The sequence below is a fragment of the Rhinolophus hipposideros genome (assembly GCF_964194185.1).
Source record: "Rhinolophus hipposideros genome assembly, chromosome: 23".
Taxonomy (NCBI): domain Eukaryota; kingdom Metazoa; phylum Chordata; class Mammalia; order Chiroptera; family Rhinolophidae; genus Rhinolophus; species Rhinolophus hipposideros.
The window spans coordinates 36,234,475-36,247,058 of record NC_138069.1 but is presented as its reverse complement, the minus strand read 5'-3'; the positions used below and the strand labels follow the sequence as shown (position 1 = coordinate 36,247,058).

The window sequence follows — 12,584 nt, the reverse complement described above, 5'->3', positions numbered from 1 at the left end:
GATCCGTTGTCTGCTTCAGCAATGGGCCAAGTGGGAGGGTGGGGCTCTGTGGGCTCAAGCTGTAGGCAAAATTCCCTACCCCGACGGTTTAATTTCAGGCAAGGCAGAAATGAGTCACTGTATTTCCAATTCATAAGTCATGACTAGCCGGCTGCCAGTGGGATGATTCTGTCAGCTTCAACAGCACTTATTATTATTATGTTTTTTTTCAGAATAAAATCAGACAATCTGTCCTTTTTGCCATTACTGAGTGTCTAGCACTTCTTTTTTTTTTTTTTTTTTTTTTTGCTTCTAATGGTAATAGTGCTGAGCTACGAATAACATTTTCCTTCAGATTTTCTTCCTGCCAGTGTGGGGGAGGGGTCAGGAAGGGGAGCCCTGGTGTAGTCAAAGTAAAGATGTTAAAATGTCTTATGGCAAAGCGTATCAGGTCAACTTAAAAAGGGCAGTGTGAGTTAAGAGAAAGCACCAGTTGACCGAGGGCGGCATGCTCACCCACCTTGTCGAGATAGGAGTAGCTCCACACTTTCCCGTCCGCAAACATGCGTGACACGATCCGGCCTTGCTTGTCTATGTCCGTCCTCTCGCTCATGGCCCCACGCTGCAGGCCAGCCAGGCGCCCATTGAAGAAGTACGAGACATTGACGGCCGCCAGCCCGCTGCTAGGGAGCCAGAGGAAGGGGCGGCCCACCTGGTCATAAATGATCCTCAGGGTGAACTTCCGGTGGTCGTCGTAGATTTTTTCTGTGCGAATATTCCGGTCATAATCAATGGACAAGAGGTTCCTGCCGTGGACCTAGAAAACACAGTGGGCCTGGTTTGAAAGACATCACCTGGACATGTTAGCTCAGGCTTCTACGGGGGACATGGCCGGCATGGCTAGGGCACAGTGTGCATTGGAGGAAGAAATAACCCCGACGTTATTTAGACTAGTGCTTCTAAACTCCTTCACACCATGGTACATATAGAAAATGGTAATATTTGTAGGCTGCACCAGAATCCAGAAACACGGCTGCTCGTGGTCAGAGATAGCTGAACTGGACATGTAGCAAGTGGGAATGGTGGAAACAGTGCAGTGCTGCACAAACTACATAGCCATACACAACAGCCCTGGACCTTGAGGTTCTGGTTGCCTTTCCACCCTGAGGGCAGGAGAGTTTGTATAAAGGCATACCTTCTTTTGTTGCACTTTGCTTTATTGCATTTTTTACAAATTGAAGCCGAGGCCCTCTACTAGCAAAAAGATTATGAGTTGCTTTATTGTGAGACTCACTTTAGTATGGTGGCCTAGAGTCCGACCTACCTCTGACGTATGCTTGCATTTGCACACTTATAACCCTTTTTTGGGGCATACCATCAGCTGAGTAGCTAACGATCTTTCAGAGCAGGTGAGAGGATTTCTTCTGAAGTTTTAAGTAAAGGGACCTAGGAGGGTGGGGAGAAGGTCTTAGAAATCCATATTTTACAAAGATCTGGGAATCTGAAGCCTCATTCCTATGAGAACTCTACTTCTATCTAGAGAAAAATCTTGTCAAGGATGCGAGACATCCGTGGGGGAGACCTGAGCAAGGCTGGGGAATTCCAACAAAGGGAAGGACCAATTTACTTAGATTTGAAAGGAGCAGCGGAACACATCCAGACATGATTTAATACTAATTTAGAAGTTGATCTGATCTGACAGAGAAGAAACCTGTCCCAGAAGGCAGAGCTCGGAGACTAGACTCTGGTTAGGGGTAAAGGAGATGACTCTTGAGATTCATCTAGCCCTGAGTGAAGGGCTGGAAGTGAGTAAAATGAGGCCAAATTCAGCTCAGGCTCTTTCAACATAATTGACTGCAAATCTAGACGTCCCTGAGGTGACCACTGGAGGCAATAGGAGATGGAAGCAGGCAGAAGGAAAAGATGTGAGAGATGTCTGGTACCTCTTGAGTTGACCCTAATAATTCCGTAGCACTTAAGGATAATAGTGATGATGGTGATGAGGATGGCAATGATAACTTTAATATGTGCTGAAGGCTAGTATACATAGGCATTGTGTTAGGTGATGTGCACCTATTGTCTGAGTCAATGCTCACAAAGATCACTTGACAAACAAGGAAACTGAGCCCAAAACAGAGAGGTTATCTACTTGCTCAAGGTCACACAGCAGTGAAGTGGTTAGTCTGGAATTTAGGTCTAAAGACCTCAACCAATTAACCACTTAGACATTTAACCAGCTTTACTGCTGTCTGTACTATATATACTCTGAGTGCCCTAGATCTGCCAAATGAGGCAGAGACTGAAAAAAGCAAGCCACAGTCCTTGAGGGCTCCATGCGCCAGCTTTATGTGGAGACCAGGGATAATTCTATTAATAACGCCACAGACACCTGCATTCAGGGGAGCAGCACTGCATTTCACAGCTTCCTTTGGAGGGAGGGGTGTGGCTAACATGATGTAAGTAGTAGTTGTTAGCTGGGTCTCCTGGGGACCTTGAAGGAAGCGACTCAGCAAAGAAGTAAGCACCCTTTTGTTTTCCCCACTGTCCTCCTTTTCGTGGGTAGAATGTGGATGTGATCCCCGGAGCCCCAGAATTCACCTGGTGAAGATGCGGTGACTCTGAGGAAGGAGACCTCAAGGATGATGGCTCACCCAGAGAAAAAGAGTCTAGATGCCCGTAGACCTACGTGTCTTCAACGGGCGTCCACACCAGCCATGCATGGCTTGCCTCTAGACTCCTTGTAGGTCATACCAAATATGAAGCCTGTATCTTGTTTCAGCTCTTGCTGTTTCTAAACTCTGTTACTAGCAAGTAGACAGTAATCTACACTGTTACAAGCCCCTGATGCTTTACAGGCACTGTGCTAGGTACTTGTACATACCTGATCCCAGTTTAAGTGTCATGACAAAGATAGATGTTGTTTTACGTATGGGCAACTGAGCTCAGAGGGATCACATAGCTAGACAAGTAGAGGGGCTGGATTTGAACCCAGGACTGCTTGATCCTGCAAACTACTGCTGTTGCCATGGAATCATCCCAGAGAGAAGGCGGTAGAACATTTGAGATAGAACATTTAGAAAAGAGAATGCATCCAAGCGTGGAGCTAGAAATAAAGGTGGTGAGTTCTTGGGTTTATACGGAAATGACTTCAAGTGGGAAGATTCACATCATCAAAGTTGTAGCAATTGGGAAGAACAGTTAAGAAGGCAAACAGTGAGGGGGGTAGCATTTTTTTAATGGGTCCAAAAGCTGTCAGAATTATTGGGGTGTTGATTCCAAATTAGAGTCACCATATCCAGAGCAAGGCACAGGCTGGGGACGGAATGATCACTTCCTCTGGAGACAGACATTTAGCCACATGGGGTTGCTACATTTGGGACAGCTGCAGAAGATTCCTAAACCTATGTGTTTAAGAACTTCTGTTCAAGCCTTCGCCAATACTTTATTGCAGGGGTGTCCAAACTTTTTTCAACGTTTTTCACCAAGGGCCATAGGCGGTAAAATACACAAACAGCCGGGCCACTCACTCGAGGTGAAGTACGTATTGCCTCACCTGGTTTATTTAAGTAAACTAAATATATTTTTGGAATTTGCTGCGGGCCAATTAACAATGGATTGCGGGCCGCAGTTGGCCCGTGGGCGGCAGTTTGGACACCCCTGCTTTATTGGGTAGAACGAATAATGTGGCAACATGGAGGAAGGGTTTTCAGTGTTCCCTGAGCCAACAGGTGGTGACTTCCCACCATGCCTGTATGTTTCCCATCTCCTTCTAGCCTCCTTCCCTTTCCTTATTTTCCTCCCTTTTGTTCTCTTTGATATAATAATATCATGAAGCCCCCAGTGCATTTATTATTCATTAAACATTAAATCTATGGCTTCGTTCCTGCTCTGGAATGAATGCAAGGACGAATGACACCAATGAAGCGTGTTCTCAGGACTGCTTTTGTTTTATCTGATTTTATCCTCACAACAACGCTCCCAGGCAAGCAATATAATTATCCCCTTTTTACACACAAGGCACAAGTAGGTTGAAGTGCCCTGTTCAAGCTTATACAAGTAGTAAGTTGGAGAGTCAGGATCCCAACCCAGAGTCTGCTCTCTTCACCTCTCAGAACCGCCCCTCCGACCAGCAGCTCTCCATAAGGCCTACAATTCCAAGCCACCTGGGCTGCTCCCTCCAAGCCCTGCTGTGTGACTCACTCTTACAGTGCTGAGTCAGCCCCCCAGGGAACAGAAGCCTGGTGATTCTGATGTGCATCCTTCCTTAAAATGCACTCACTGTGTGGGCAGCTGGATGGCTCAGTTGGTTTGAGCGCAAGTTCTGAACAGCAGGGTTACCGGTTTGATTCCCTCAATTCCCACGTGGGCCAGTGAGCTGCGACCTCCACAACTAGACTGAAGACAACGAGCTGCAGCTGAGCTTCCGGAGGGGCAGCCAGATGGCTCAGTTGGTTAGAGCGCCAGCTCTCAACAACAAGGTTGCCGGTTCGATTCCCGCATAGGATGGTGGGCTGTGCCACCCGCAACTAAAGATTGAAAACGGCGACTGCACTTGGGGAGCTGAGCACTGTCCTCCACAACTAGATTGAAGGACAACTACTTGGAGCTGATGGGCCCTGGAGAAACACACTGTTCCCCAATAAAATAAAATACACTCCATGTGATATGAGACCCTGTCTGCAGTTACTTGGGAGAGACCAAAAGCTGAGTTATATATATGACCATAATATAATCGTGTACGTGTGTATCTGTACACACACACACACACACACACACGAAATATATACTATAACACAGAATCCTGAGGGTACCTCCATATAAATCATGTATATTAGCATGACTATCATTATAACAACTGTATTAGCATGCCAGGGTGCTAAGATTGCAGAAAGAACTGAATAGTGGACAAGCACAGAAGATGGGTCCCCAACCTCTGACTGCCAACAATTGTTGCTCCTGCTTAGCGCTGATGACCTCTGACTCCTGACCTGGGTGCACCAACCATAAAGAAGTGATAGGCGCTAACCATTAGCTGGTGAATTGATAATTTAAGGTGGAACTTTATTCCCAACTTCACCATGTCCCTGGGAAGGGATTTTATTATAGCACTGGTTCGAGTTAACTTATTATTTTCCTGTTGTATTGAGATTTAATTGACATATGTCACTGTATAAGTTTCAGGTGTACACATAATGATTTGCCTTACATATATTGTGAAATGATGACCTCAGTAAATTTAGTTAACATTCATCATCTCACATAGATAAAAGAAAAAAAGAAAAACCAATGTTTTTCTCCTTGTAATGAGAACTCTTAGGATCTACTCTCTTAACAACTTTTATATATGTGTACATCATACAGTAGCGTTTACAGTAGTTATGTTGTATGTTAGGTCCCTAGTACCTAGTTATCTTGACTGGAAGTTTGTGCCTTTTCACCACTTTCCTCCAATTCTCCCTTCCCCTTGTCCTGCCGCCTGGTAACCACAAATAAGCTGATCTCTTCTTCCATAAGTTAAATTTTTTTTAAGATTCCACATGAAATCATACGAGGTCTGACAATTAAGTTCGCGAACTCATCATGGAACAAGTGCTACACACCTCATTGCTGAATATCACTACGGTCACCTTCGAAGGACTCCCCTTGGGAAGCTATGCACTGACACCAGCACCTAGTCCACCCTTCAAAGCAGTTTTGGAACTCTTTCTGGAATGGCCATCAGAGCTGGTGTCGTATTACCCTTGATGTCCTTAATGTCATCAAAATATCTTCCTTTCACTATTTCCTTTATCTTCGGGTAAAGAAAGAAGTTATTGGGGGCCAGATCAGGTGAGTAAGGAGGGTGTTCCAGTACAGTTATTTGTTTACTGGCTAAAAATTCCCTCATAGACACTGCCGGGGGCTGGTGCATTGTTGTGATGCAAGAGCCATGAATTGTTGGTTAAAAGTTCAGGTCGTCTAAGTTTTTCACGCAGCCTTTTCAGCACTTCCAGACAGTAAACTTGGTTAAGTCTTTGTCCAGCTGGTACAAATTCCTAATGAATAATCCCTCTGATATCAAAAAAGGTTAGTGACATCATCGCAACAAGTTTGCGAACTTAATTATCTTACCTCATACAGTATTTGTCTTTCTCTGACTTATTTTACTTAGTATAATGCCCTCCAGGTCCATCCATCTTTTTGCAAATGGCAGGATTTCCTTATTTTATATGGCTGAATAATATTCCATTGTACATATATACCACATTTTCTTTATCCATTCATCCATTGATGGACACTTAGGTTATTTCTATGTCTTGGCTACTGTAAATAATTCTGCTATGAATTTGGGAGTGCAGATATCTCTTTGACACAGTGTTTTCATTTCCTTTGAATTTATTCCCAGAAGTGGAATTGCTGGATTGCATGGCAGTGTCTTGTCTACGAAGGGTTGTTATTTCTTCTTCTTGTAAGGAGGAATGAAGTCAAGATAGACCTATGTGGCCATTTTGGTGACATCACAACAAATTGACTTGAAATATGTAATTTCTATAAAAATGCCCAATCCTTCTAATAATTAAATATGATAAATTGACTGGAAGCTGAGCCGAGGAGTTCAGGCTAGTTGTATAATTTGATTAGAATCAAAGATCTTTAATTATGAGGGTGCCATTTGTGAAGAGGAGGTGCCTCAGGTGTGGGGTGTGAGATGTTGGAGGGCTCGACAGGCATATCCCACCCTTCATGCGCACCTGCCCCCCAGCTTCGATTGTGCAGGAGCTTCAATTTAGCCATACTGTTCTCTTATACCAAATTAAATTACCCATCTAACAATATTTAAATTAACCTTGAGGCTTCCTGGAGAACATAAAAGTTATTTTGAATTATTTTCACTGCCAGGATCAGCATAATTCCCTTCCCAGCTGGCTCGGTAGGTTTTCAGCAATAGAGAAACCAATTTTTAAATTAATACAATTTTGTATTTGTAAGGAAGCCATTATTTTTAATTATCGGGCGTTTTCCTCAGCCTGGCTTCCCCAGTTAATAAAACTCAGCTATTTAGCATGGATTTTTATCTTTGCAGAGGGCAGACTTTGGGAAATAGTTTCCCCTGTGGGATCTCCCCCCAGAATGTTTTGATCTCACCAAGCACACGCCTGTCACGAGGAGGTTCATAAAAAACCCTGAGAAAAGGAAACGGTGTAGTCAAAATGGCCATGCTGGGACTATAACCAGTGACTCTAACGTAGCTCGAGGGGCAATGATGGGAGCTGGTGATTTGAGAAACACGAAGGAGGAAATTAACACTGGGCTGGATCTCCTCCAGGAAATGGCACTGGAGCACAGCAGGAGAGATTTCAGTTAGACTCATACAAGAACCGTTTGCCCATTGTGCATTGAGTATGGGAAACTGAAAAAAGATTAGTGAGGGCGGGCATGAGCTTTTCCATGTCTGGTGATGTTTAAAAGCACCATTCCTGTCTTGGGGAGTTTAGTTATTCACCTGGCCTAGATGACATCTTCATTTTTCTTTCTGGGATTTAAAAAGCAGCTTCTCCCCAGGTCCCATATAAGACTCAATGCTACATTGGGATCAGTGCTTGTGCAGACAAAACAACTTGCTATAAATTTAATATTAGCTTAAATAATGCATCATTAGGAGGGTAAGCCTCTGCAAACACATTAAATAATGTATTCCCCAAGCAAACATTATTTTTGGATGACTTGCGATTTTGGACAGTGGTGAGGTAGAAAGGTGAAAAGACCTGAATTTGAGTTGCAGTTTTGATAGTGATTAGCTTTGTTGTTGCAAAGCAGTATCTTACCACACGTGCCTCAGTTTCCTTATCTGGCCTGTGAGCTTCTAAGGTAGGTAGAGACTTAATCTTATCTTTCTTAATGTCCCCATTATTTTAGACAGTGCTTGGTGCTGAACACACATTTGTAAATAAGGGGGTTGAATTAGACTGAGTATAAGATTCCTGACAACTCTAATGATCTAAGATTCTAACATGGAAACCTGAGAACAGAAAAGGTGACCAGGACATCTGTGAGCACCAAATATCGGAAAAGTTTCATTCCAAAGAGCCATCAGAGTCAGTCTGGGAGGACCCCCAAGGCCTGGAATTAACAGAGGTCAAAGGGAACACATTTTCACGATGTCAACTTAAAATCCCATTCATTCAATATTAACTGAGCACCTACTATGTGCTTGTTACTGTGATCAGCACTTAAGAAACAGCAAGACAACTATGGCCCCTGCCCTCAGGGAGCTTACAGGTCAAGGAGGATAAAGACCCATGAACCAACAATGAGAAACATTAGTGTGGAAACGAGAGTAAACATAGGGAAGAAACAATGGGAATAGAGGAGGAACACAGCCAGAACTGGGCTTGTCGAAAGGACAGTTTCCCAAAGGAAGTGCTGTTTTAATGGGGGCTGTGAAGTTTGAGTATGACTTCACAGTTGAGGGCGGGAGAAGAGTTCGGGAGACTATTCCAGGTGGGGAGATCAGCAAGTGAAAGTCTGAGTAGTAAGCAAGGGCCCTACACACGCAGAGCTTCATTTCAGATGCTGTGGGGATATTCTAGTGGAGGTCGGGGGGTTATTATTAAGGATATGGCAGAGAAGAGAGTTGTCTGGTGTGGGGGCTCAGCCCAAACCACGTGAATGAGCTTGTACTTGTCGCCCTTCAACTTGAACTTCCAGAAGCCAAGCATGTCAGGTGTCTCCTAGCATCTAACAAGGAAAGTAGACAGTCCAGCCTGTAGAAGAATGCTCCTTTGCATTCATTCTCTAGTGGGTAAATCCGGGGAGGCCTTCAGTATTTCTAAGATCCTTACCAGGGCCAATAAGACTCCATACCCTTGACCTCACCCCCGGCTAGTTTGCTCCAGACACACTGGCTCTCCTCCTGCTCAGGTTACAATCAACAGTCTCTTCTGCCTCAGGGCTTTTGCACAGGGCCTAGCATAGAAGCCTTTCCTTCCATCTCAGGCCTGGAAAATTCCTCTTCTTCATTCAGTTCTCAGCTCATATGTCATTTACTTGAGTGGCATTAACTTAAATCAGATATTCCCTATCATCTCCAAACCTATATTTTATTTATAGCATCCATAGCAGTTTCTTTGCTGAAGCTCCATGAGGGTCTTTCCACTTTTCCATCACACCCTCCGAAACAGCAAGTCATCCAAAAGTAACACTTGCTTGGGGGAATGCACTGTCTCATGTGTTTGCAGAAGTTTGTTCTTCTGAGTATGTATTATTGAAGCTATTATAATATTAAATGTATCACAAGTTGTTCTGTCTCTACAAGCACTGCTCACAATTGAGAATCTTTTCTGTTTTGCTCACCAGTATACACTCAGTGTCTAGCACAGTGCCAGGAACACGCTAGGTATTGGAAAAACAAAATATTAGTGGGGGCAGAATGAATGCACTGTGGCAGGAAGGAGCTGATAAATCCAGGCTGTCACAATGGCTGTGTATGTGAACAGACCTACCTGAGTGGGCTCCACGCAGAATTGAATCCACGTGTGTGTGTTCACATGTACTCATGCATGTCTGCCTCACATCTCGCTCCTCTGTCACTGTCATTTGCCACAAAAGTAAAAGTAACACAAGCCAACGTGTAATTGCAATGTCATATTAATTATATGGAAACCAAAACAAAATTACTAACTCCCACTCCTTCTTGGAATACTAATAACACTAATACCAATATCGTGATGGAAGATTATCTTGGAAGCAATTTTTCTTTTGTTCTGCCACCTACACATGTAGCTGTTTCTTGCTTTTGCAATCTTTATGTAAATCATAATCAGGAGGAAATATCCTAGAGGGTGGTTTTATGCCTTCCTTTTCAGAGCGAACTATGCACTCAATCCATTTTAGGAAAGAATGTGTAAGTTTTAAATCTTAATAGAAGGGGTCAGTTTCAGTTCTGTATTCTGAAAGTCCAGCAGAAAGGCTTTCTGGGGGTAGGGGAGGAGGCATTAATGCATTTACAGATCCGCAGGGCCAGCATTTTGCCTTTGATTAGGCTTTGGAGGATGTAGAGTATATCTGGTGTGTGTGTGTGTGTGTGTGTGTGTGTGTGTGTGTGTGTGTGTGTGTGTGTGATTTAACCTACCATCTCTTCCTTCTTTGGGTACAGAGCCTCCTTTCTTTAAGGTTTCCCCTGTCTAGGAAGTTTTACTAAGATGTTCTTCAAAAGACCCATGTGTCACATGTGACCCAGGCCTGGCCAATCAGAGACCCCCATTTCCCTAACCAGTGATTGGTTCAGGGATGTGAACTCCATCTGTGCCAGGCCAATCACAGTTCCTCCACAGGACTGAAAAACAATGCTGGGGGAGATCCTTTCCCCTTTCCTCTGGGATCACTAAGCTGAGCTGGTATCAGCCTGGAGTCACCTTTGACCAAAAAATGAGGCCTACTGCCAGGAGAAACACTGCTAGGAGATGGAAGGAACTGTAAGAAAGAGAGAACATGAGAGAGATGGCAGCCTGATGACATCGTTTGGGCTAATGGTGTCACTGAGCTAGTCTATCTGTTGTGGGGGCCGTTAGGCAAGACAAAGCATGCTCTTTTTTATTAAGCTTCTTTGTGTGCACTTCCTGTCTGTTACAGTGGAAAGATTCCTGACAGACACAGGGACAATGTGTTTGTGAACTCATGCCTGCTTTTAGTCGGGAAGTAGGATTTATGTGCTAAGCACCTTTCCAGGAGGAGCCTTGAGAGGGCGTGGTCATCATACCTTCCTTTGTCACTTGTTGCCTGAGTGTCAACCACAGAGCGCTTGTCACCAGGGATGAGGTGGTCTCTGTGCTCATGGTGATTACCGATGCCCTGATGGAACGGTGTCATGTGGTTTTGAAAGGCCAGAGAGAACAGAGAAAGGAATGGTGTGTGCTGAGGGGAAGAGAGAGGGAGGGCTCTTCCAAATGAGATTCCTTGAGAAAGCCTTGGGAGGATAATGAAAATCTTCCCCACACTGAATTTGGGCAAGGAAGAAGGGATGAACACTCCAAATTTTGCCAAAGCATCGTAATGCTGTGGGTGGAAGGATGTGGTAAAGCTCCATCCCTCTGCCATCTTATATTTCACCAACCTATACGGAAGAGCTGCTGACAGTCGTTAGAAGGCGTACCACGTGGGATAGAATGTCATGGGGCACTGCTCTATCGTGATCGCTTCTCGGGGATTTCTGGTCTTCTCTGAACTCTAGAGCAGCTCAGTGCCTTGGGCTTGCCAGTTCCTGGAAAAGGTCAGGTTGTTTGCTTCAATGCGTGACACCCTCAGGTGCTGCTCCCCAGATTCTCTGCTATCCATGGGGGAGTGACAATTACAGGGTGCTGGTGAAATGGTTGCACTTTAAAGGTTCATTGAATTTCTTCCCCCTCCCAAGAGGCAAGACCAGGGCTGTCTGAATCTCAATCCCTGTTTTGGGGTTCAGTTCTCAGCCTCTGTCCTTCACACAGCCTGGCAGTCCAGCCCCCAAAGTCTGGATGGCTACTCAGCTTCCCAGTCTCTATGATCATGGAGAGGGACCCTCAAAAGGCGAGCGTGCCAGAGGAACCCTGCTAGTTGTCAAATCCTGTTAATTGTACGTGCTTTGTATCCCAGATCTCTCTTCCTCTTCTTTTTCTCTCAATTGCTAGTGATTTAGTTTAAATCACTGCCGCAGCCTCTGTGCTGTCCCTCTCCTCCTATTGTGTCCCCTTCTACCTTCCTCCACATCTGAGGAAGCCTGAGAGGTCTGTCTGTCTTTTCTTTTCCCCCCATGAATGCTGAGGTGGCACTGCAGAGATGAAGGGGACGTCTCTGTCATAATCGTGCTCATGCTTGCTGAAGGACTGGTGTCTCCTGCTGAAGCAGTTTGTTAAGTCCTGCGTCCATACGGCAGGATCTGTCCCAGTGTCTGATACCTCTGTGTCTTTTCTGGAAGGTGAAGGGCAGCGTTAAACTCACACCCCGTGTGCTGCTTCAGTCTCTGTGAGTTTCCTCAGTAAATGTGGTGGAGGCCTGTTTGTGTGGGTTCTCGCAACTTGCCTCTGTTTGCTCAAAGTTGGATTTCGTTGGCACATAGAAATCTAATTTTTACTTAGTATGGATAGTTACGTTGCTGAACTTGTTTATTGCCTCTGAAATATTTTCAGTTGAGTCTCTTGTTTTCCAGGTAACAGATTCTCCAAATAATGACAGTTTTGCTTTCTTGCTTTTTATTGTCTATTCATTAAAAAAATATATATTTACTTATTTATTTAATTCTCCCCCACCTCCGCAAGCCTTCACCCCCTCTGCTTTGCCAACAACCATCAGCTTGTTCTCTGTATCTACGGGTCTGCTTCCGTTTTGTTTATTCATTTATTTTGTGTTCTTAGATTCCACATAGAAGTGAGATCATATGATATATATTTTTTTCTCTATCTGACGTATTTCACTTAGCATACTATTCTCTAGGTCCATCCATGTTGTCACAAATGTCTAGATTGCATTCTTTTTTTTTATTGCTGAATAATATTCAATTGCATATACACACATCTTCTTTATCTATTTATCTACTGATGGACACCTACATTGCTTCCATATCTTGGCTATTACTAGTAATGCTCCAATGAACA

General features: G+C 44.2%; 1 protein-coding gene across 12 annotated transcripts in view; it reads right to left on the bottom strand.

Annotated features, from left to right (window-relative positions):
* Nucleotides 1–12,584, bottom strand: part of TENM2 (teneurin transmembrane protein 2) — a 1,145,520-nt gene that overhangs the window by 17,085 nt on the left and 1,115,851 nt on the right. For all 12 annotated transcript variants that reach the window (XM_081034975.1, XM_081034979.1, XM_081034980.1 and 9 more), the window contains one exon: nucleotides 500–796. In XM_081034975.1, coding sequence (XP_080891101.1) covers nucleotides 500–796 — 297 coding nt within the window. The remainder of the gene's footprint in view (nucleotides 1–499; nucleotides 797–12,584) is intronic.